This window comes from Molossus molossus, unplaced genomic scaffold, assembly GCF_014108415.1.
Source record: "Molossus molossus isolate mMolMol1 unplaced genomic scaffold, mMolMol1.p scaffold_m16_p_20, whole genome shotgun sequence".
NCBI classification, from domain to species: domain Eukaryota; kingdom Metazoa; phylum Chordata; class Mammalia; order Chiroptera; family Molossidae; genus Molossus; species Molossus molossus.
In genome coordinates this window covers 42,308,129-42,333,459 of record NW_023425356.1, presented here as the reverse complement: position 1 = coordinate 42,333,459, position 25,331 = coordinate 42,308,129, and the positions used below count along the sequence as shown (strand labels likewise).

The 25,331-nt window shown below is 43.4% G+C and overlaps 1 protein-coding gene across 8 annotated transcripts in view; it reads left to right on the top strand.

The window, feature by feature from the left end:
• Positions 1–24,614, top strand: part of SMG7 (SMG7 nonsense mediated mRNA decay factor) — a 65,886-nt gene extending 41,272 nt beyond the window's left edge. For 3 of the 8 annotated variants that reach the window (XM_036272868.1, XM_036272872.1, XM_036272867.1), the window contains 15 exons: positions 3,251–3,413; positions 3,995–4,151; positions 6,864–6,934; positions 8,842–8,902; positions 10,526–10,645; positions 11,569–11,857; positions 14,444–14,588; positions 15,040–15,422; positions 15,999–16,370; positions 17,065–17,214; positions 19,682–19,762; positions 20,222–20,381; positions 21,307–21,477; positions 21,591–21,736; positions 22,292–24,614. In XM_036272868.1, coding sequence (XP_036128761.1) covers positions 3,251–3,413; positions 3,995–4,151; positions 6,864–6,934; positions 8,842–8,902; positions 10,526–10,645; positions 11,569–11,857; positions 14,444–14,588; positions 15,040–15,422; positions 15,999–16,370; positions 17,065–17,214; positions 19,682–19,762; positions 20,222–20,381; positions 21,307–21,477; positions 21,591–21,736; positions 22,292–22,405 — 2,583 coding nt within the window. In that variant the 3' untranslated portion in view covers positions 22,406–24,614. Of the gene's footprint in view, positions 1–3,250; positions 3,414–3,994; positions 4,152–6,863; positions 6,935–8,841; positions 8,903–10,525; positions 10,646–11,568; positions 11,996–14,443; positions 14,589–15,039; positions 15,423–15,998; positions 16,371–17,064; positions 17,215–19,681; positions 19,763–20,221; positions 20,382–21,306; positions 21,478–21,590; positions 21,737–22,291 lie in introns of all 8 variants that reach the window. The other 5 variants (XM_036272866.1, XM_036272865.1, XM_036272871.1 and 2 more) reach the window with 4 other exon arrangements.
• The last annotated feature ends 717 nt before the right edge of the window (positions 24,615–25,331 follow it).

Below are 25,331 nucleotides of genomic sequence, written 5' to 3'. Positions count from 1 at the left end.
TTTACTGGCCTGTGTACACTTAGTCTGTGGTTTATAGAGTTGGGTGCATGAAAGCAACTTTCTTTGTAATGCCCTAGGCTGTTCAGCCGGGAAAGAACAAACAAGTCTAAATAGTTTCATTGTAAGTTTTCAGATATGTGAAGCAATACTTTAAAATAACATCTTTGTCTTTCCTGAAGTCAGAAATAAAATTAAATCTTAGAATTTAAGTAGAGATATGTAGGATGTTTTAAGGATTCTCTCTTTTGAGAACTTAGAAGTCGATCGACAGCCATCTTCTTGGATGGTGTAGGTGTAGTCCTGTTAAATATCAGGGGCTTGGACTGGATGGCCTCTTGAGATTGCCTCCAGCTCTCTGGTTCTATGAAAGTTACACTCCCTGAATGGGGAGGGAGGAGTACCTACTTTAGTGAGATCTCCATGTAAGTTATTCTAGTCAGTTTTTTGTTTTATGGTTTGTTTTTTTCTTTAGTGATTTTTTAGAGAGAGGAAGGGAGATGGAGAGAGAGATAGAAACAGCGATGAGAGAGAACATCGATCGGCTACCTCCTGCGTGCCCCTCACTAGGGATCAGGCCCACAACCTGGGCATGTGCCTTGACTGGGAATCGAACCGGTGACCTCTTGGTGCACGGGTCGACGTTCAACCACTGAGCCACACTGGCCGGGCTGGGTTGTTGTTTTTTAATATCTTCTCCCGAGGATATTTTTTTCCATTGATTTAAGAGAAAGTGGAAGGGAAGGAGGGGGAGAGAGAAAGAGAAAAATCAGTGTGAGAGAGACACATTGATTGGTTGTCTTCCACACACATCCCAACTGGGGTCAGGGATCAAACCTGCAACCTAGGTACATACCCTGAGCGTGAACCAAACCCATTACCTTCCATGCACCACACCAGCCAGACTAGAGTTTAGTCAGTTTTGCATCTGGTTCAACCTCAAACACTGATACTCTCTTCAGATATATATTTCCGTATGTGAAGTTCTGGTGGGTGTATGTGGGCAATTGCTAAAATATACTTTGAAGTAACGTTCCTGCACTCTAAAATTAAACAGAGGATGAGGCAGATCTATTTTAAATCTTTCCCAGTACTGAAATCAGAAGAACATTGTTGGAGTGAAATTTTAGCATAGTTGAGTAAATATTCAGTAGTATTTTGAAAGTATTTGTAGATAATGAGTGTAAACTTCAGTGTATCTGTCTAATTAGCAGCCTTTAGCTACTAAGCAGAAACATTTACCAGGTTGAAGTTCATTGAAGGATTAAGTCCTGAGATTTAGGAAGTGAGTGCTGTTTCTTAATGGCATTTAGTTCAGTGTTTTCCTCAACTGTTGTTGAAAGTGTCTTTCAGTAACAATCCGTCCGTTCCAATCTGAGTTTGTCCCAGGGGTGTCTCTACTTACTACAATACAGTCTGAGTTTTTACGAAATTACAATAGAATAATTACACATTTACTTCCAAAGGTGTGAGTTATTCCTTCACTTAGTATTTGTTGAGTACCTACTGTGTGCCATGCCCTCTTCTCGGCTCTTAGAGATACAGAGGAAAAACGAGACAAAGTCCGTGTCTTCATGAACCCACCTTACCTTTGCCAGTCTCAGGCTGCACTCGTTATGGCATCGATGCTTCTATGCCTACAGTGGAAACCCTTTAGGATTCGGATCTGTAGGACATTGCCTTCTAGAATAAATGCCAGTGGACTTAACAGATGCAAGGCATACATTGCTATATTATAATTGTAAGAAAAAATGCTTTTTGAAAAATACAAATTAATATTCCCATTTTATGCCAGTATTTGTGTAAATGGTCAGCTTATCTAGAAGGTCAGATGTAGAGATTGAAAGAGAAATTTTGTGGGAGACTTCTGGAGAAGAGCTAGGATTTCAAGACATTTTGAAGAAGGGATAGAAAACTGCTTAATGCCTCTGGGGAAGAAGTGAGCATTCTAGATGCATGTTCTGGAATGGCAGGTGGCAAGGCGCGGAGAGGTCTGGTAGGGAGAGCAGAGTTTGAGTGGAATGGAATTGTGTTTTTTCTCTAGTGACACTGTGAAAGATCTTGCTAATGAGTTGTAGAACATACTCTGGATATTTCAGATTTTTTAACAATGTAAATAGAAAAAAGTAAACGTAAGCCAGCTCCAGATTTCTGAGATGATAGGAATTCTTGTCACTGCTGGTAGACTTGTAGGTAAGATGATCTGTTTCCTACTGTAAGACAGGTGAATCCCCACCTTCTCCACATTTTTCCTGGGGAGGGAAGAGGTCGGCTGTGGCTAAAGTGTAGGGTGAAGCCAGGATATCATCTTTAATAACTCTGTCAGGAACCTGTGCAGTTAGAAGGGTGATTAAGTTGAGGCCACCAACTGAGTGCACGTAGGTGAATTCTTCCTTCAGTGCTGGTTAGCAGGTCACTGCAAACACATGGTTATTAAATAAAAGAAGTTGATGAAGGTCGTGCATGTACCTTCCTTATAGGGAAAATGTCAGTATAATAATTTGTAGAGATGCCTATAATGTGTTAATGATTGCTTTAGGATATCATTTACCCTGGGTTCAAAAGTATGTTCTTGCTATATACCTTGTTTATAAATAAGTTTCTTTAAATGTGTCAAGCCAAAGAACTTATATGCATATATGCACAACCAGTAGACACAGACATTAGTTTGGGAAAAGCAGGAGGGGAGTAGGAGCCGGGAGGAGGGGGTCACTGGGGGGAAAGGGGGGCACATCTGTAATACTTCAACAATAAAAATAAATTAAAAACAATAAATAATATAAATAACTGTCCAGCCTTTGAAAGAGTGAACTTTATGACAAAAGTTGGAAGTCTTACATTATGTAAGAGTTCAAAAACATGTTTTGAGTCTTTTTATTTGAAATTTTGTTTCTCACTATGTACATGTACTTACTAGGCATTGATTCCAATTTAATATTTTAGTATTTATGCATTTCTCATAAAACATCTTGTGATGGATGAAGGTATATAAGTTTATTGATGGATCCTGAAAACTCGTGAAAAGCAGCCCGGTGGTGTCTGAGTTCATTGAGGCGAAGGAATAGTCAGCATGAGAAACATCAGACCACATGAGACTCGAATAAAATACTGGGACTTGGGGGAACAGTTTCCTCACCTGTCATTTGACTGTTACCCTGTGGTTGTAAATGCAGACTACCAGCCTAAATCTTGTGTGGGAGATGGCTCCTGTTCTCCATGACAATACCTGCAGTGTTCCTGTCTTCTCTTACAGAGGCTGCTGTTTCAGAAAGCCTTCAACTCTCAGCAGTTAGTTCACGTCACTGTCATTAACCTGTTTCAACTTCACCACCTTCGTGACTTCAGCAATGAAACGGAGCAGCATAGCTATAGCCAAGATGAACAGCTGTGTTGGACACAGTTGCTGGCTCTCTTTAGTGAGTATTAAATCATTTAACTTTCTGTCCCATCTTCTTTTTTTTTTTTTTTTTATCCTCACCCGAGGATATTTTTCCATTTTTTGTACAGATAGAGTGGGAGGGAGAGAGAGGAAGGGAGAGAGAGTGAGAAACATCGACGTGAAGGGACACATCAAGTGGCTGCCACCCGCATGACCAACCAGGGCCGGGGACAAACTGCAACCGAGGTACATGCCCTTAGCGGGAACCGAACCCCGGTCTCTCCGGACCGCAGGCTGACGCTCTAACCGCTGAGCCAAACTGGCCAGGGCCCATCTTCTTTGGAAAGCAGAATCTTAGGCATCTTCATCATTATAACAAAGCATTAGTGTCATATAAAGAAGTGTCCTGTGTGTCTTAATATTGAATCAAGAAACCCAAACTCTAAATTCTGTTTTTTATCTGCTGATATCTTCTCATCAACTGTATCTATAACAATTTTGAACATGGAAAAGAAAATGTTCTTTTAGAAAGAAGCTGTAAGATATTTAAGTATTGATTTGGAGTGGTAACACAGTTTCAAATATCTTATGCTTTCTGTATACATTTTTTTCTTTAAGTGTCTTTTCTTGGCATCCTGTGCAAGTGTCCTCTCCAGAGCAAGTCTCAGGAGGAGTCCTACAATGCCTACCCCCTTCCTGCAGTCAAGGTCTCCATGGACTGGCTGAGGCTCAGACCCAGGGTCTTTCAAGAGGCGGTGGTGGATGAAAGGCAGTAGTGAGTATTTCAGTTTCGTGGCAGCTTCTGTGCTGGGTTTGCCTGATATTCACAGATATGTGGAAACCACCTTCTAAACACAACATTTGAACAATGGCAGACTGTATTTTCCACCCACTCTTTGGAAATTGAACTGAAGACCTCTTTGTACGCTTTCCCTTCATTTGTTTGAATTTGTCGTGTGAGGCACAGTATTAGGGATTTCTGACTCTGCGCTCCCTCGGCCCCTGGTTGCCGTCCGGGGGAAATAGCATTTTTCACATTCCAACAGGAAATTGAAATAAAACCAGTTTGTTTCTTATTCACTACAGTATGCCCCCGCTTTCTGTTTATTAATTAAAGGGAAGAGATTTTGACTTTTTTCCATTAATTTTTATACATAAGCTATGCAATGTTGCCTTATAGTAACACCCAATTTGAGCTATATCTATTTGTTTTAAGCATAGAATATTTTGGTTGCCATTTTCTCTCTAATCTCTACTCAGAATAATTCTGACAGTTCTTAGGAGCTATTGATTTTAGAATGACACATGAAAGCTTTTAGCTTACCTTTGATAGTGGGAATATTTTCAAGACGGCTTTGCAGTGAGTAGGAAGTTCCTCTGCTACATATTTTGATGGTGAATATAAGGAGAAATCTCTTTGATTTCTGCTTTGTGGGCCAGCATCTATACTTTGACCAGGGTCACAACCTAGAAAATGTCCCATTCACATTTAAGACCCTGTGATTCCTCTACGTAATTCTCTTTCCTTTTCCCCCTTAAACCTAACTATAAGCCCCTTATTTTGACATAAACTCTATGACTAGAGTTTAGCAGTGACTGAGTATTGTAAGTAATACATACTTTTAGACATTGCTTCCTGGCACACATTTTTCATGTCTTGACCCAGAGGCTATACAGTTTTCCTTCCTTTTTGTACTTTAAAACCCAAAACTTGTGTTTGGCATATAGTAAGTTGTATTAGTAACTCTATGATAAAGAAGAATTCTGTGTTTTACATTTGCTTATAGAGTTTTATTTATGGGCAGGGATTGTTTTGTTTTGTTGTTGTTCCTGCAGTGACCCTTTTGGCCCATTCTGGGCATTTCCATTTCTTATTATGGCAAAGGATATTCAGCCAGAGGAATAATTTTATTTACAAACCCTTTTTCCCCCTCTTCCTACTCATTTACTCTTCCCACTTCCCCTATCAGATGTGTCAGAATTTTTAGACTTAATGCCCTTGCAGGTGTTTCATTCTACCTTAAATTATGTTACAACTCATTTTAAAGACTAGTGTAGGGTATTTCTCTAAAACTGGAGATTTTCCTTTTATGTTTGTACATTAAAGCAATCATCATTTACATCTTTATATCATGAAAAAACCCTTTTGTGAAGTCAAAATTTTATATATACTCAACCTTCAATTTCTGGCTTCTGCACCTTTTTTTATTTCTAGAACTTGTTTGCTCTTGTACTTTTTTGAGAACATGTTATCTTGTGTGTTTTTACTCCCTTTATAGAAAGCAAAGTTATACTTAAGTAATCCAAAGTAGGATAAAGCAATATATCGTTGTCACCTACTCATGCTCTTTTTCTGCAGTTTGTTTTCTTGAGATCTCATATTTATTGCATAAAGACATTGTTGTTCTAGTCTAATGTTCTTTTCTTAGTTTATTAACCTTTTTCAGCTGTCTCTCATAATTGGTTATATCCCCAAAGGCTGGTTGCAGACATTTATTCTTAAATGTTTGTTTTTCTATATATATTTTTATATATTTTTTAAGTGGCATATTCCCATATTTCAAAGTGTGCAACTATTTAGAGTAGTTATCAACTTCCAGGTTTTCTCCATGTTGAGATTATTTACATCCAATTTCTGTAACCTGGGCACTTTGACCTAGCTATTTTTTTCCCCCTTGATTTGAGAGAGAGAAGAAGGGAGAGAAGATAGAAACATTGATGAGAAAGAATACCTCTTGCATGCCCCCCCACTGGGAATTTGGCCCACAGCCTGGGCATGAGCCTGACTGGGATTCCAACCGGCGACCTCTTGGTGCGTGAGCCGATGCTCAACCACTGAGCGACACCAGCCGGGCAAGAGCTAACCTTTTTTTAAATCACATTTTCACCAACATTGGTTGGTATATATTTTAAGAAAAGTTAACGTTGCTGTAAGTAGAACATGATTATTTTTAATATTTTTAAACATTTTACAAACCTTCACAAAAAATGCCTGTGTATTAGGAAACAGAGTTTAGAGGTGAGGCTATTGTAACAGTGTGTTGTGCATGTCCATCACTTGGACCAGAGAATGTGATTTGACTGGTGTAACCATACCCTGCCACAGAGTAAGAACTAACAGTGGGTTCCACAACCTGAAATATAAACGTCTAAAAAACATACAGACGCCGTTTCTTTAGTCATAGTTTTCTCAGTAAATACCAATTTTCAATGTTTATGACTGGGAAATTATTTTCACTAGCTGTTAGATTAGGAACGTGGGAAACACCTGCAGTAATAAGATTTCTCATGGAAATTTGACCCTTCTGGTGTCTTTTATCTAGACATCTTTGAAAATATGTTTTAGGAAGTCGTACAGTCTTTAAAATGCTGAAACAAGGAGGAAAATTCATAAAGTCTAGGTCGTGTAGATAACATTTTCATGCCTTATTAGTGTTCTGGTTTCTTTGTGTAAAAATAAGGTCTGAACTCTCACTTTCATTTACAGCATTTGGCCCTGGTTGATTTCTCTTCTAAATAGTTTTCATCCCCATGAAGAGGATCTTTCAAGCACTAATGGTAAGGGCTACCTCAGCCTTGTGTTGTTGACATTGTTCTCCATCACTAAAAGTGGGCTTAAATTAAGGTCAGAGGAAACAGGTTTGTGTTCTTACTTGTTTGATGTTAAATTTAGTATCTCAGAAATGACTTTGAACTCTACACTGATTGAGTGGGTGGAAGTAAAGGTGATGTTCTTCCAGCAGTTTGTTCTGTTCATCTGAACAGGAGTCCAGAGAGTGCAGTACTTTCACATTGTTCCCATCCTTCTCGCTCTTACTATTAAAACAATAATAATGTGAATAGCATTACTCTGCCAGAGTAATACCTGCTTATCATAAAACACTTGATGTACAAATATAAAGAATACAAGTCACCCATGTTTCTCTCATACAGAGATACTTCGTACTATTCATATGATAGTATGTTTTCTATGAGCCTTTTTGGTGTGTGTGTACATGGATGACTTGTGTGGTATCAAATTCAATTTTGTACATGCTATTTGTTTATTTATTTATTTTTAAATTTTTTTCCCCCTTTATTGATTTTGAGAGAGAGGGGAAGTGAGAAGGAGAGAGAAACATCAATGAGAGAGAACATTGATTGGCTGCCTCTGCATGCCCCCCCTGGTGATTGGGCCCACAACCTGGGCATGTGTCCTGACTGGGAATCGAACCGGCGACCTCTTGGTGCATGGGTCAGTGCTTAACCACTGAGCCACACCAGCCAGACTGTAATGCTTTTTAAATTTAACATTGTATTGTTAGCATTTTTCTTTGTTAAAATGATTTTTACTGGCTGCATAATATTCCATGCTATGGATAAGCCATAATTTATTTAATCATTATCCATTTGCTTTAAAATTTTTCTCATCATAAATAATGTTACACTGAACATTGGCTGGTTGACTTTTTTCTTATTATTTCTCTTCCATTACATCAGTGCTCCTCAAGCGTTAATTTGCAGTGAATCACCTGAGACCTTGTTGAAATGCAGGTTATGATTCAGTAGATTTGGGATAGTGCCCAAGATTCTCTATTTCTTAAATAAGTTTCCAGGTGATGTTAGTGTTGTGATTCACTACTTTGGGATTACTGAAGCTATGAAAAAAAAATTTTTTTTTTTTTAAATAGAACTCCTCCTCATTTTATTTATTTATTTTTTATCCTCACCCGAGGACCTTTTTTTCCATTTTTTGTTCAGATAGAGTGGGAGGGAGAGAGAGGAAGGGGGGGAGAGAGAGAGAGAGAGACATCGGCGTGAAAGGGACACATCGAGTGGCTGCCACCCGCATGAAAAACCAGGGCCGGGAACAAACTGCAACCGAGGTATGTGCCCTTAGCAGGAATTGAACCCGGGTCTCTCTGGACTGCAGGCCAACGTTCTAACCACTGAGCCAAACCAGCCAGGACTGAAATTTTTTTTAATCCTCACCTGAGGATATTGTTCCATTTATTTTCAGGTAAAGTGTGAGGGAGGGAGAGAGAGAGAGAAACATTGATGTGAAAGAAACATATTGAATGGCTGCCTCCCACACGAGCCCTGACCAGGGCCAGGAATCGAACCACAGCTCAGGTACCTGCCCTTGACTGGAATCAAACCCACAACCGCGGGCCGATGCTCTAACTGCTGAGCCAAACTGGCCAGCGCAATATGAAATTTTAAGACTGCTGGAAAAAAAATCATCATACTTCTCCTAAGCACTGGGTAGAGGTGACTATTAGGGCAATGCTTAGGGCCCAGAGGCAACATGCAGGGCTTTGACAGGTGAGTTATTCTATCAGCATTACCATGAAGAAGAGCAGGAGCTCTGGACATCATATAGTTTCTCCCGAGACGTTCTTTTTTTTCCCACTTAGTGAGCAATATTCTGCTGAACAATATTTTAATTAAAATGTTTACCAATCTTTATTTCTGCCCTTCTGTAGCTACACCACTTCCAGAGGAGTTTGAGTTACAAGGATTCTTGGCTTTGAGACCTTCCTTCAGGTGGGTAGCAGCTGGAGGAGGCTTGAGTTCATTGCTGTGATCACAGTATTAAAATGAAAGGAATCCAGCTTGGGGTGGAAGCACCTTTGATCTTTCTGAGCCTTGTCTTCTTTTCCTAACAGCAACTAAGTGAGAAATTTTGATGCAAAATGGATTTGTGTAGGTCATGCCTTTAATTCCTATGTAAACCAGTACTAAATGCTTTAAAAGTATGGAGAAAAGGAAAAGAAAAGAAAATTGCTTCTTCCAAGTGATATTTACTTTTATACTTTCCTTGAAATCAGAGGGAAAGGTAAAATTCACAGCCTCATCTCTCTCTGATGTTGCCCAACTTGCTCTCCGCCATCCGACTTTAAAAGAGCAGCGTGGGCTGATCTCGCCGCAGGCCCAGCCGTCCTTACTGCAGCTGAGCCCTGTGCGCTGCTGCCTTCCAGTTGTGTGGGCTTTATGAGTTTCATCCCGCTTAGTTTTCCTTAGCATTGAGTGTGGTCCCCTGGTCCCTTCCTTCATGAAGCCTTCTTAGCTCTGTGACATCACTCTTATTCTACCCTTAAGACGCAGCCTCTTGCACTTGTTCTTCTGTGCTGCGTGCCTCCGAGTAGTGGTGGTCTCCGGGGTTCTCCCCCGCCTCCCCCCCACACTTCACTCTCTTGGCTGGTCACACCCATCCCTTTGTCCGCGGCTTTCATCTCTTGGATACTAAGTCCAAAAGTGTCAGTTCTGATATCTTTTAGAGTTTGAACTTTTATCTCTAACAGTTTTTAAGTTTGACATGACCAGAAATGAGCCAGTATTTTCCTGTTTGGTCAGCAAAATGTGATCTTTCTAAATTTACCTGTGTGCCATTATCCACCTGCACGAACAATTGTATTTCCATTAATCTTCCTCACCAAGTCTTTGTAATTCTGTGTCCAAAATGCCTCTTAGGTACAACTCCCCCCATTTATTTCCTCAGAGTTTAGGCCTTTATCATCATCATTTACCTGGAGTAAAGAAGTTTCTTCCTCAACTTCTCTACTTAGAGTCCCTCTCTGTGGGTAGTTTATTTCTGCCCTGTTTCCACATTACATTTTTAAAGTATAGGTGTCCCATTACTTAATATAAAAACTGTTGTGCCAGTGGCTTGCTGTCCAAATGCTTAGCTTTTCAGCCACATTTTCCACTTCTACCCTGCTCCTTGCCCATACCTACCCATACATACTCTACATTCGTTGTGTTTTCTTCTTGAAGAGCGCTGTGGTTTTATTCCTCCACAGTTTTGTTCATGCTATGCCTGAACATTCCCTTTTCCTCTTCTGCTCCCCTTACCAGCCTGGAAGCCCGCGGTCTTAACTGGCCAGCGCCTGCGCAGAAGCCAGCTGCCCCGGGAAACCTTGTCAGAGCTTATGAGAAGGAACTAGCCCTTCTCTTACTCTGCTCTCTAATTCTTTGCATGGTATTTTTTCTGCTTTGCTTCATTTGATTTTAAATCTTTGGGAATATAAACTCTAACAAATGTAGTTGATTACGTCAAGTAGATAATCTATATGGAAAAATCTGAAGCCATTTCAGTTAATTAGGTGAATTTGTTTGCCTGGAAAATTATCTGTTTAGTTTTTTATCCTTTACTTATATCAATTTTAGGAACTTGGATTTTTCCAAAGGCCACCAGGGTATTACAGGAGACAAAGAGGGTCAGCAACGACAAATACGGCAGCAGCGCTTGATCTCTATAGGCAAATGGATTGCCGATAATCAGCCAAGGTATTCCTCATTGGATACGCATACATACCCACCTGTGTTTTAGTCTTCGGTGTAATGCTATTGATTATAAACTTTTAAGATAAAATGTTGTAACATAACAAATTATGACCCTAGTGATTATTATACTCTTGAATCTTCTCTGCATTATACTGCCTAATATAGAGAAATTGGCCTTGCTCCCTTGTTTATCATGAGCTTCTGCTCTAATTTATAAACATCTATGTCAGTCTAAGTTGTACATTCACAGTTATGGTGGTTTGTTTTGTATTGATTGACGGGGACATGGTGGTCAGTTTCAGTCAGGACAGACCAGGATGGTGCTGGTGGCTACTTCAGTACAAAGCACATCTGGTAGTTCTGTAGTGGAAGGGCATAGGTCTTAGAGTCAAATAAGTTTGAATTCAGTTTTTAGCTCTGCCACTTCCCTAGGTCTGTGTCCTTGAGATGCTCCAGTTGATTATAACCTTTCCAGAGTCAGTCACTATTTCATAGTAATTTTTGTATTGAGGTTCTTGTCGCACTCTGAGCACTTGGAAGTGGTTGCGTGTTTGAATGAACTTGTTACCTCTTCGCTCAGTTTTCAGACCTGTAAAATAGGAGCTACAGATAGCTACTTCAAGGGCCTAATCTAGTGCCTGTGCTTAAAACACGCTCAGTAATTGTAGCTGTAATTATTGGAAAACATTAAAAGGCTATGGTTATGTGTAGTGATTTTGAGTGTGATAACGAGAATCTGAATTTTTACATAACTACTTTTTGTATTACTTGAATCCACATTGTTATATTCTGCTGTTTCCAAGTTATATTCTGCTGTTTCCAAGTTTTAGGGCTGAGAATCTTGACTGTTGGATCCATACACAATTCAGTTATTACTGTTTTTTAGGTTTATGTTTTTCATATATGGATTTATTTTTACTTTTTAGGCTGATTCAGTGTGAAAATGAGGTAGGGAAATTATTGTTTATCACAGAAATCCCAGAGTTAATACTGGAAGACCCCAGTGAAGCCAAAGAGAACCTCATTCTGCCAGAAACACCCATGATAGAATCACTGGCTGCAGATGGGAACCCAGGACTGAAATCGGTGCTGTCTACGGGCCGAAATTTAAGCAACAACTGTGACACCGGAGAGAAACCAGTGGTCACCTTCAAAGAGAACATTAAGCCACGAGAAGTGAACAGAGACCAAGGAAGAAGTTTTCCTCCCAAAGAGGTGAGAAGGGCCTATAGCAAAGGAATAACTGTGACTAAGAATGATGGGAAGAAGGACAACAACAAGAGGAAAACAGAACCCGAGCAGTGCGCCTTAGGACAGTTACAGGAAACAGGAAAGCAGAGTGTGGCAGTGCAGGTAAGCGGGATTTGAACTCTGAGCAGGCAGAGGAAGGCTCCCACGAAAGGCAAGACTTTTCATTTCATTCCTCAAGCCTTGAGAATTGGCTGTTGTAGAGGCTGGAATGCATTCTTCAGATGCTCCTGGTGAGACCTGTAGAGAGCTGTGGGACACGGTTACTTCGTTGGCCCTTGGGGATTGTCATGTGCGTGACCAAGTTTCAACCTGTTTGACATTGTTATCATTTCCGTTCAGTGTAAGTGATTTAACGTGACCGGTGGCAGAGCTGTCAGTCCCACAAGACTCATGTGCTCTTTGGAAGATGCCACTGCCATCCGTCAGTGCTGTAGTGAGAAATCTGGGGTCTTCGATAGATCCAGTAGAACTGAGAGTATATTAAGTATATAGGTTGGTTTTTTTTTAGACTCACTGTACAAGGTAAAATATATTCTTGGTAAAAGATGAGGCTGTTTTCCTTGACGTACACCTGTCCGGGCCAGCAGCACTATGAACACTTCGGTATTACTCTGGCCCTGGAGATCTGTAAAGGAAGAACCCACGTCTCCTGCTAGGAAAGATAAACACTGCTCAGTTTTTTGCACCTTTGAGGGTGTGTATGTATGTTTTAATACCTTTCCAAAGAGACACAAATTTTATATAAAAGGAAAAGGGTCTTTGTACTGGTTTTATTAATACCGTTAATGTTTGAGTAAATGTCACTTGTTTTGTTAACACATTTTGACAAATAACATTTGTTTGCAGTAGGCCCGAGGAATCTTCCATTATTGAAGGCTGCTTGCTAATAAACTGCCTTCGCTGTATTTCTCTTGCAGAATTTTTGGGGGAGGGAAAGGAAGAAATAAGAACATAATAGTTCTGTTTTAAGATTAGTAGGGGGAGAAACAGAGAGGAAAAACATGGTAGAAATTAAGAAAAGGAACAGAGAGAGACAGGTGCTAGGGAAAGGCAAGGGAAACCTAAATGAACTAGAAAGCTGGGGCTCAGTGCTTTAGGGATAAAGTCCAGGATTTCCTGCCTCTTTGGCCTCCATTCTCTGTACTGCCTCCCAAGAAGGTTCAGACCGGAAATAACATCTCCTTTTGCCCTCTCATCCCTCTTACTTAAATCTGCCTGTAGATGATTAAAGGGCCCGATCGCAGTCAGTGGGTCACTGTCCTCATTGTACTCATGAGCAGGGTATGTGGCATCTACTTCCTCTGGCTCCATGTGAGGATCTCAGGGCCTGTTCTTTAGAAACTACCTTATTTCACCCGGCCGGTGTGGCTCAGTGGTTGAGCATCAACCCATGCACCAAGAGGTCGCCGGTTTGAATCCTGGTCAGGGCACATGCCCAGGTTGTGGACCAAATCCCCAGTGGGGGGCATGCAGGAGGCGGCCAGTAGATTTTCTCTCTTATGGATGTTTCTGTCTCTCTTTCTCCCTTCCTCTCTAAAAATCAGTAAAGTAAAAATATATATTTAAAAAAAGTACCGCCCTGGCCGGTTTGGCTCAGCGGTTAGAGCGTCGGCCTGCGGTCCTGAGAGACCCGGGTTCGGTTCCCGCTAAGGGCATGTGCCTCGGTTGCAGTTTGTCCCCGGCCCTGGTTGGTTGTGCGGGTGGCAGCCACGCGATGTGTTCCTTTCGCATCGATGTTTCTCTCTCTCTCTCTGTTCCTCTCTCTCCCTCCCATTCTACCTGAACAAAAATGGAAAAATGTCCTCGGGTGAGGATAAAAAAAAAAAAAGTACCTTATTTATTCTGAAAGGTGGGTGGGTTGCAGGTAGAGGATGCATGCTGGACTGGCACCCTTAAGGCTTCCCAGAAGAAATTCTGAGGGCCATAGTGGGTCATTATTAATTTATAATTTTTCTTTTTTTTAATCCTCACCCAAGGACATTTTTCCATTTTTTGTTCAGATAGAGTGTGAGGGAGAGAGAGAGAGAAACATCAACATGAAACGGACACATCGAGTGGCTGCCACCCGCATGACCAACCAGGGCCAGGGACAAACTGCAACCGAGGCACATGCCCGAACCCAGGTCTCTCCACACCGCAGGCCGACGCTCTAACCGCTGAGCCAAACTGGCCAGGGCTTAATTTATAATTTATGTAGGTCATTTAATAAATTAGAGTATAAAGGGCCCTAGAGCCCATAACAGGCAACTTAATATCATAGGCAAGTTTTTTAACCTGTTGGCATCAGGTGTCTCATTATAAAACAAATGAGCTCTAAGGTCCTTTCCACATTTAACATTTTTATGATTTTGTGAGGGCAAAATAATTATACTAGTAAAACTAAGCCCATATATCTTTTATTAGTAATTAAAATCATCTATTTTGATTTTCCTCTTTTTAATTTGGGTGGATTTAAATATCTTCCACATACACCTTTTTTTTCCTTGACATAGTGGTATTTTAAATACTTTGAGTTTCAGATTATTATAGTTTTGTTTCTGCTGGTCACAGGTAAAATCCCAGACAGAACTAAGAAAGACTCCAGTGTCCGAAGCCAGAAAAACACCTGTAACTCAAACCCCAAGTCAAGCAAGTAATTCCCAGTTCATCCCCATTCACCACCCAGGAGCCTTCCCTCCTCTTCCTAGCCGGCCAGGTGAGTCTGTTTTCCAACTTACTCCACTTGGTACCTCTGGTAGGAGCTTCTGTTCATTCACTGAGTGATGTATGCCCCGTGGGGGTGACATTGCTAAACCATGGTATTAGAAGGTAGAAGGAGGTTTTGTTTTCCCTCATGCTAATGAAATTATTTTGGAGCCATTTCTCTGGTAGTTCATATACAAGTGCATGTCGGTTATCATGAAGGAATTCTTATCACTAAACATGGTGTTTAGAACACTCCAGTTACTTAAGTGGATAGAAGTAGCAGCCAATAGTCTTGTCTATATTGAATTCTTGAAATGAAGTTAAAGATTTTCAGTTGATCCCTGCCTTTTATAATTTATGACAAGGCCTCTTCCCTACCCTATCCCAATCCAAATGACTTATTTTTGCCTTTGTTTTGCTAAGTTTCTTTGGAACTAAAGCTGTGTTTTTCTGTTTTAAAGGGTTCCCGCCCCCAACATATGTCATTCCCCCCCCTGTGGCGTTCACTATGGGCTCAGGTTACACCTTCCCAGCTGGTGTTTCTGTCCCAGGAACCTTTCTTCAGCCTGCAGCTCACTCTCCAGCAGGAAACCAGGTGCAAGCTGGGAAACAGTCCCACATTCCTTACAGCCAGCAACGGCCCTCTGGACCAGGGCCACTGAACCAGGGACCTCAACAGCCACAGCCACCTTCCCAGCCGCCCCTTACATCTCTACCAGCGCAGCCAACAGCACAGTCCACAAGCCAGTTGCAGGTCCAAGCTCTAGCTCAGCAGCAGCAATCCCCTACAAAAGGCGTGCCGGCTTTGGGGAAAAGCCCTCCTCGCCACTCTGGGTTCCAGCAGGTAGGTGACACTGTGTCCTCCAGCTGAACTGAGGGAGGTGGAAATCAGTCCGTCTTCGGTTCATTGAAGATGCTCGTTACACTTTCATATGCCTCCTCTGCTTTTAGGAAAGTTTAAATGTTTTCCCCTACACTTTTGTAAAGGATGATAGATCTTAACTCCTATTCTTTGTTGCTGCTACTACTAGTCAGTTTTATTAGAAAGTATTTTCTGTAAATGATTGTTTTCTATTTGAACATAAACTATAGAAGGGAAATAGAATCATAATCTTGAGGTGTTAAATAAAGCCATGACATCCATCTTAAATATTATTATCCACACAGCACTTGAAACCGGAGGAGGATCTCTCTCTCTCTTTCTCATTAAACCTCTTAAGTAATTGAATTGAGAGAGAATGAGTTCAATGCCCATAACCTGTACCTGGAAAGCTCTGTATTGAAAAACCTGAAGGGTCCAGGAAACGGCCGCAGTGCCGAGTTTTGTTGATTGTAAACCCCCACAGGTTCATTCTGATTCCCAGTGCTGAGTGTAACATTGTGTTTAACCTCACCCTGATGACAGGCTTTTCTCTTTTAGTATCAACAGGCAGATGCCTCCAAACAGCTGTGGAATCCCCCTCAGGTTCAAGGCCCATTAGGGAAAATCATGCCTGTGAAACAGCCCTACTACCTTCAGACCCAAGACCCCATGAAACTGTTTGAGCCGTCATTGCAACCTCCTGTAATGCAGCAGCAGCCTCTCGAGAAGAAAATGAAGCCTTTTCCCATGGAGCCATATAACCACAATCCCTCAGAAGTCAAGGTCCCGGAGTTCTACTGGGACTCTTCCTACAGCGTGGCTGATAGCAGAGCTGTGATGGCCCAGCAAGCCAACGTGGACCGCAGGGGCAAGCGGTCTCCCGGAGTCTTCCGTCCAGAGCAGGATCCTGTGCCCAGGATGCCATTTGAGGTGTGTGTCCTTTCCCGTGGCCGGGAACTTCAGAGATAGGTCTGGGCTGCCTATCGAGCGTCTCAGTAGCTGTTCCTCGGGTCACTGATCACTAGTTACGGAGTGTGGCCGCGCGGTGGCTGCAGCGCTCGGTCTCCTCTGCACGGTTGTGCAGTGTGTGCTTCGAGGAGCTGGAGACCCTGGCGCTCTCTGAACTGGGATGGTCTGGCAGAGAGGTCGTGCGCGGAAGTCTCTAACCCAGCATGTTCGAGAGTTGAGACAGAGCTCCCTGCGTGGGGCTGAATCATCTAAGTTTAAAAATCGTTACTGCCCATTTAAACACGTTGCTTTCTGAGAGGAACAAAGTCAGCCCTTTCTCTGTGATAGTGGAGTTCCCCTTCCTTGCCCTCTCATTCCCGAGACACAGGATGTGTTTGTGACTTGTTTGTTAACGAAGGTAAGGTAGTCGCTGTGCTCCGCGCCTTGTTTTCCTCACAGGCCACCTTCACCTGGTGTTTCTGCGTCTGTGCCGTCTTCATGTTTCTTGTGTCACTTTGCTTTTGTGTTTCAGAGCCTCTTCCTCTGCATGATGACACCGCCTCACTGTTACTGACTTCCTCCTCGCTTCAGTCGCCTTCATCCCCTAATCATGCGACTACTCCTTTGTGCTTTTGTCATCCCGATTGCTTCTCACTGTGACCCTTTCTGTCACTAGGACCCCAAGGGCTCCCCTCTGCTTCCTCCGGACCTGTTAAAGAGTCTGGCTGCCTTGGAGGAAGAGGAAGAGCTGATTTTTTCTAACCCTCCTGATCTTTACCCAGCTCTGCTGGGGCCTCTCGCCTCTCTTCCTGGAAGAAGCCTCTTTGTATGTATTCGACGTAGTTCTTCTTGCTCTAACCCTGGCCGCTTTGCTGAGATTTTGGAATAAGAGTTTCTTTTTCTTTTTGGGGGGCTATTCTTTTTTTATAGCATTGTAAAGTTTATTTCCCAATGATCCAAACTGACCTTCAAATGGTAGTAGAATGTGGCCCAGCATTTCTGACTGCCTCGTTCCCCAGGTCTCACCGTCAGGGCGCTGTTATGACCGGCTCCTGCAGGGCTGCTCACACACAGGGTGGGGTGCTGTAAGTTCGCTCCCTTTCCAAATGGCACCTCCATCTGGACCCAGGGATTGCCATTTAACCTTATTTAGGAACAGTGAGGTTTTTTTCTCATGTACGCAGAATAGGAAATGAAATATGTTCTAGACATTTTACTGATGTTTTTGAATGGTATGTGGCTCTTTTCTGTTTGGTTAACTAAGAGCTGTGAATTTTATAAACAATGACTAAAAAGGAAGAGGATTCTATTTATAAATGTTACTGAATGCCATAAATGAGTGAAGACAGTGATAATAACTAAGATGACGTAAAGTCAAGTGTAATAATTGATTAGTTGTACCTTTTCTAAAAAATCTAGAACCCAGTCCGCATTTCAAAGGATGTCGTGCTGCACATGCACCAGTGTCTACATTCTGTTACTGAGGTAGGGAAGGAAGGAAAGGAAAATGTGTGCTGTGAGGTTTTTCCATCCTTCACCCCATTTTTTTTTTTAATGTATATATAAATACTTTAAAAAAAAAAAAAATTTGGAGCGAGAAGAAGGGTAGAGAGAGAGAGAAACATCAGTGTGAGACAGATACATCCATTGGCTGCCTCCTGCACACTCTGCACTGGGGATCAAGCCCGCAGTCCGGGCATGTGCCCTGGCTGGGAATTGAACTGGGACCTCTCAGTCCCCAGGATGATGCTTAATCCACTGAGCCACACCAGCTGGGCACGCCCTTCACCCCATCCTAATAAAGCGTAAAACAGTTCTGAGATTTACTTTCTTACTGTTTCTTCCCCATAAACACAGGGCAGGAAAACATAAGATTAAAGTGCATTGTTTTTAGTATTAGTATAAAATGCATTTGATATTAGAGAAATAAAAACTTCATGGCGCTCCTGACAGAGGCTGCCATCCAGGCACTTGAAGGTCCCTTAAGAATTGGCCTGGGTGCCCTGGCTGTTTTGGCTCAGTGGTTAGAGTGTCAGCCCACAGACTGAAGGGTCTCAGGTTTGATTCCGGTCAATGGCACGGGTCTGAATTGCTGGTTTGATCCCAGCTTGGGTCATTGTTTTGTGGGAGGCAACCAATTGATGTGTCTCTCTCTCCCTCCCCCTTCCTCCCTCCTTTTAACTCTGTCAAAAAATCAGTGGGAAAATATCCTCAGGTGAAGACTAATCAAAATAAATAAAAAAGAATTGCCTTGGGTAAGAAGCAGTAGAGAGCTCCCACTTTCCCCCTAAGTTAGCAGAAATAAAATCCCCTAGAAACAAATAATAGCGGTGCCAGGGCAGCGCCTGGGGGTGTGGAAAGCCCAGCTGCTGAACTGCTGTCTCTACACGTTTGCCTTTTTTGCTGCTTCCTCTGCGGCTGGGGGGCCAGGGGGCGCGTGTCTGTCTCGTGCTTCCTGATCCCTTGTTCCTGTTGCACTTGCTCCTTCCGTAGGAAATGAAGCTTGTGGAACAGTTGGGGAGGGGTGTTTTAGTGTTTTTGTTTTATGTTTTAAAAATTCTTGACTATAACCCTTTCTGTGTTTAACATTGTTAATGGTACAGTGTATGAGAAAGTGACTTGCATATAGTAGGTGTTTAATAAACGCTTTGTGGACCAAATCAATGACAGTGAGCATCAGAGATTTAGGGTTTTTTTCTAATAACTTTCTTAGACCTAATAAACCGAAGCTTGACTTTAGAAGTGTGCATTTTAATACAGGGTGGGGCAAAAGTAGGTTTACAGTTGTTCTCAATGGAAAATAATACAATAATTAATAAATAATAAACTGAGAATAAACTGTTTTGCATACTCACAACTGTAAACCTGCTTTTGCCAACCCTATATTAACCACAAATAGACCTGCGTAGGGACCATGCTCCCAGAACTGAGTAATCAGATGGATTTGAAAGGCTTTTCTTTAGTCGTTAATGTCAGTGTCTTACACACTTGGGAGAAAACAGTACCAGTTCAGTTCAGCATCTTGTTTGGAGAGTATTCCGGGGCCGCTGGTCTCTGCCAGGGTCTCTGTGCTGGATGGGAGGGCCTGATCAAGGAGGAGAGGTCTGTAACCCGCTGTGGCAGCTGGCACGTAGCTGCTGTCATGGCCTAAGATTCGCACTCACATCTTGTGAGCCTCTGAGCACAGTGCACTTACATGGTGGTCTTGTACTCGGACTGGGTAGTGTCTTAAAATTGCTACTAAGGAAATGGAAGGCATAATCTAACTACCTTTTTTTCTCGGGACTGCGAAGAAATCCTTATTGGAGAAGCCCTCCGAGCTCATGTCACATCCGTCCTCTTTCCTGTCCCTCACCGGATTCTCTCTCAATCAGGTGGGTCCGCAGTGAAGAGTCCTGCTTTGCACTGGCATTGTAGGCTCGTGTTTCCTTTCCCATCCTAGGTCAGCATGTTTTTCCCTTTCATATATTGGCATCTTCTGGATATTTAATTTTATCCCCCTACCTCTGATTGGGTACACTAGGGACTTGTATGTTCTACGTTTGAACCCTTTAACTTCTCATTAATATTGAAATTCTTAGGGTTCTGTTTCACAACATAAATTATTCATACTTTTTAATGGGGTGTTCTACATGGAGCAAAATAAAGGGTGAGGGAAAGCAAAGGAAAATGAATTTAACAGGAAAACTGAAAGAAAGAAAGAAATGCCTTCAAAAGTTAGCCTTGTGAAGAAAAGCTTAAGGTGTACCAAGCACCTGTGAATCTGAACATGGCATTGTCTGCAATCACTTTCCTTGGCATGCATCTGTGACTTGGTTGTCTTTGTCTTTCAGGAAAGATACCCAAACAACAGCGTATTCAATGAGGTATATGGGAAAAACCTACCAGCCGGCTCCAAAGCAGAACTCAATCCCACAGTGGCCCCCCAGGAAACATCCCTGTACTCCCTGTTTGAGGGGACTCCCTGGTCCCCATCACTTCCTGCCAGTTCAGGTATTAACTGGTCTTTATTATTATTATTTTCCTTTATTGATTTTAGAGAGAGAGAAAATGAGAGGGAGAGAAAGAGAAACATCGATGAGAGAGAACATCAATTGGCCACGTCCTGCATGCCCCACACTGGAGATCGGGCCCACAACCTGGGCATGTGCTCTGACTGGGAATCGAACAGGTGACCTCTTGGTGCACGGGGTCAACACTCAACCACTGAGCTACACCGGGTGGACTTAACTGGTCTTTAAATGATAGACCTTGCATTACTGGTAAACTCAAATTCGTTAAGAGCTTGTATGATTTTGTAATTATAAATATATTAGGTTCTTTTTTTTTTTTTAGCAACTTCTGAAAGAAAATAGAAAAAAAGCCTGATGAGCCAGTTTACATAACAGAGGCCACTAAAAGAGCTCATTCACATCCTCAGTAACGAGCAGTTGGAAGGGAGAAAAACATGGGTTCTGTCTTAAGGATTTCAGCTCTTTTTTAGTTTTGTATGTAGGTAGTCATTATTTGCAGGAAAAATTGCAGTTTTTAAAATAGAGATTTTTTAAATTCCTATTTTATAAATGGAATGTGATTTAATTATAATTCTTCAGGTCAGGCAATTTTGTTCCTCGTGTAGACCGAAGGATACGCACTTGAAATATGCGTGCCGCGTTAGTGTGTGCTCTGGACAGAATCGCCCACTGCTCTGTGTCGCTTTGTTTTGTTCTACAGCAAGGAATGTGCCTTGATATGTTCAGTGAAACAGATTCCTGCATCTAGTCGAGTCCTTTTCGGGCCCTTATTTTGCCTTTCCTCCAAAGTCCTCTGCTTATTTCTAGTAGAATTTGAATGATCAGATCTACAGGAAACTTGAGTTCTCGGCACGTTTATGAAACAACTTATCTATTCAATGCTCTGCCTTGCTGTTGTTCAATAGATCAGTCAACACCAGCCAGCCAGTCCCCTCATTCTTCCAACCCGAGCAGCCTGCCGAGCTCCCCTCCGACACACAGCCATGGTTCTGCTCCTTTCTCCAATTTTGGGCCCATTGGGGCTCCAGACAACAGGGATAGGAGAGTTGCAGATCGGTGGAAAACTGATAAGCCAGGTGAGACCCAAACTGCACAAAAGCGAAATAGCTTTACGGTATCTTTCCCTGGCTTTTGGCATTTGGCAGTGATAAAACGCCTTCCTGAATTCTTATCTCTCTTCATATCTTAGCCATGGGTGGGTTTGGCATTGATTATCTCTCAGCAACATCGTCCTCTGAGAGCAGTTGGCATCAGACCAGCACTCCAAGCGGCACCTGGACAGGCCACGGCCCCTCCGTGGAGGATTCCTCTGCGGTTCTCATGGAAAGCCTAAAGGTGAGTGGGTCTCAGGAACGCGAACCGCAGGCGGTGTCTCTGCGCTCATTCACATGAGCAGCTGGGTGCCTTCCTAAGGCCCGCAGGCTTGGTCAGTGAATGGCACACATCTAGCAGAGTTCTCGAAACAGGGCCTGCCTCATAAGATTCATGAATGGGCTCTTGGTGTTAATTTGTGGATTCCCTAGTGATCAAGCATTATCTTTAGGGACCAGAAATACACAGGTCCTGGTTGCATTTTAAAGTTAGGAAGATTCTGATTCATCTTGAAATGTTTGATTTAAGCCTTTTCTGAACAAGTGAAAGAATGGCATCTAATAGTAAATACTCTGTGGGCCCACATGGAGCTGAGTTTTAGTAAAAAGACTTCATATGAAACATACTTTCACCTTATCTGGTCTAAAATAATGGGAACTCACTAGTCTTGAAGACAGGCTCTCTAATGGCTGGAGTTTTCAAGGGGTGGGATCTTGGGATGTTGTGCCTTTACATCTGCTTGGGTTTGGAAACCAGTCCTCGCAGACAGCAGGCTGACGAGCTCGGGCTGCTTTTCAGTCTATCTGGTCCAGTTCCATGATGCACCCTGGCCCTTCCGCGCTGGAGCAGCTGTTGATGCAGCAGAAGCAGAAGCAGCAGCGGGGACAAGGCACCATGAACCCTCCACACTGAGCCAGGGTGCCGGCCTGGCAGTGAAGGCTCCATGCACCGTGCATGTTGGGTTTGCAGGACTGCCCGCAGTGCCTGCAGGTGGCAGCCCTCTTTTCTGTTTCTGGCCGTCGAGAGGGTGTAAGTGTTCCACCGGCCCGCTGAGTGTGCACGAATGTCCGCAGTGCAACAAAAAGAAAAACCATCAGGAACTCTCCGCCCCCCGGGCCTTCCGGAGGGAGAGGGAACTGCTGCTTGTGCTCAGTTACCCGAGAGCACCGCCTCTCGCCTCTCCTCGAGCGCGTCCCCAGCCACGTGGGCAGCGAAGTGAGGAGGGGAGGCAGGTGGGGAAGCCGCTGGGGACTTCTCAGTCCTTTCCCCTCTGCGGGGAATAAAATAGGGATCCATTAACGATTGCTTTGCTGACTGAGAATGTAGTTGAAATTATTCCTAAACATCTTTTATTATTGTTATTACTCTCAGTAGTAAAAAGTCACACTGAATTCTTCCATACACAGATGTGCTTCTAGTCAGTGTGTAGCAAGAACGGGGGTTCACTGCTCCCTGGGAGGTCAGTGATGTCAGGATGGGGAAGCGACCCCTGCGGCGGCGGCAGCGGTCCACGGGGAGAGCGCGAGGCCTGACCTTCCGCTTGGAAGGTTCCAGTAGGCCCTCCTCTGGCCTGGAGACTCCAGCAGGACGTGCCCTTCACTCTGTAGGTGCTCGAGCTCCACTCGAGGATCCAGTGTGGGTGGTGGCGCTGGGCTGGACCAGCAGGAGGCCGCGGTAGGGTTTGGAATGAACGTTTTTGATCCCTGGACATTGTGCAGTAGCAGGGCAGCGGTCTCTCAGAAGGCGACGCATCATTCGTGGCCTGATGTTTCACTAGGTAGAAGCTTTCAGTGTGGTATTTTTTGTTCGGTTGGTTTTTGTGCCCCATTCTATTTACCACCCCTCCTCCCATCCCTACCTCCATCCTTTTCTGCCCTATGCGATACGCTGGTCATCGTTCTTATTGCTCATGTGTACAACATCACACCAAGAAGCTACAGCTGGGGCCCAAAAGACAGTCTGAAGACGAAGGACGCGGTGGCGTCTGCGCAGCCCAGAGGCCAGGCCCTCCCGCAGCAGCCTCCCAGCCTCCACTTGCAGACCGAGACTCAAGGCAACACGGACACGTGCACCACGCACGGGAGAAAACACAACGAAGTCCATTCTGGAAGAAGTGGAAGAAAGGAAAATGAACTTTTATTTGCTATTTATTAGAGGGAAAGAGGACTGAAATCTTCTTGTGTAGAAACAGGACAGCATTTCTGTTAGTCATTTCCTGGAAGAGTAATACTTTAAGGGGAAATTATGGAAACGATCTAAATGTCCAGTGGCTGTGCTAGTGCTAGGGGGTATTTCTGGGAGGCCTCTCCTTTGTGTGCACGGTGAGTGTGTGTGTGCACGTGCACATGCCCTTCTGCTCGCGGAGGGGAGGGGGTGTGTCTGCGTGTGTGGAGTTCGTGTGGGAGCTCAGAGCTGGAAAACGGCCGCAGAGCAAAGCACGTGCAGGAGCCCGGTGTCGCGGGCCTGGGCAGCCCCAGCAGCGAGGGGGGCGAGGTTAGAGCTCACTGCTCTTCGGAGTGGTTGGAGTCCGTGTGCTGATACTGCTCTCTTAGTTTGACATGGTGTTTGGGTTTTTTTTGGTTTTTGTTTTCTTTTTTTGGACGGGGGGCGTCTGAAAGGGTAAAGCCTCCCCCCCCCCCCCATGGCAACATGAAACCCTTTGTGCTTCTCTCCTGCCCCTTCCTTGTCCACCCTTCTTCAGTCCCCCCATGCCAAGATCCTTCCTGCTGCTTCCCCCACTCTGTGTGTGTGAGCCCCACACTCAGGCAGCTGCAACATTCCAGCGTGAACTGTCACGGACTCTGCACCCTAGACCAGCTAGCCAGGTTCGCGCCCCGCTCCCCGGAGCCCGCACAGCCCTCTGCAGCCCCATCTCTGCATGAGCATTTGGTGTTTGGAATGTTCTCTGACTCTCGGGGCGGTTACTCCCCTTACCATCCTCAGTGTGGAGTAATGAGGAGGGAGAGGAGACTCTTCATCAGAAACTGGGTTTGTGTAGTAAACTTTCTTTTGTGTTTTGTTTTTTTGTTTTGTTTTGTTTTTTTGTTTTGGTCTGTCTGTGCAAGACCTGCAGCTGCTGAAATCAGCTTTGCCTTTAATTAAACCATGTTCTCTCCAACCAGATCTGTGTACAGGTGGTTTCTTTCCTACCCTAAAAGACAATCAAACTTCTAAAGCAAGACTCGGAAACGACTCAGAAGTCATCTAGAGGAAAGCGAAGGTGGTCAGATATTGAATATGCTTCAGGGCTACTGCTGCTTCAGGGCTACTTTTGCTTTTAGTAGCTTCCAGACCAGTGTGCGTTAGTGTGGGAAGGGGTGGGTAGAACGGAACTATCAAAATTCTTTAATAAGTAAAGAATACTTATGCAAAGGAGTTAACATATCCACCATTTTTATCCCTGTTTTCTCTTGTTAGTAAGGCAATTCAGAGAGAGTCGATCCTTTGGGCCTATAAAATTCACTGAGTCTGATTGGCAGCAAGTGTAATGATTGTTCTTAGCTTTGGGGATGCATTTCTTGGAGTTGTGTCCAAAGTGTCCAGTGGCAGGCAGCTGGCCTTCTGCCTAGGTGTTGATTCAGTCTGCATCTGACTGTTTTTCATAAGTGTATTTTCCTGTACACTTGGAAAACTGTCAACAAAGCCCTGTATACTCACAAGAAGGGAGTGCGGGGGGTGCAATGTTAAGGCCAAGCCCTAAGGTCTAGTATCTATGGATTCCTTCACCCAGCTTAACCCTGAAAAACAGGCTATTGGGTAAAAGATAACCGAAGTAAAGCCATAGCACCCTTTTCTGTACATTGGTACCGTATGCACTGTAAATGTTACTTAATAGGGT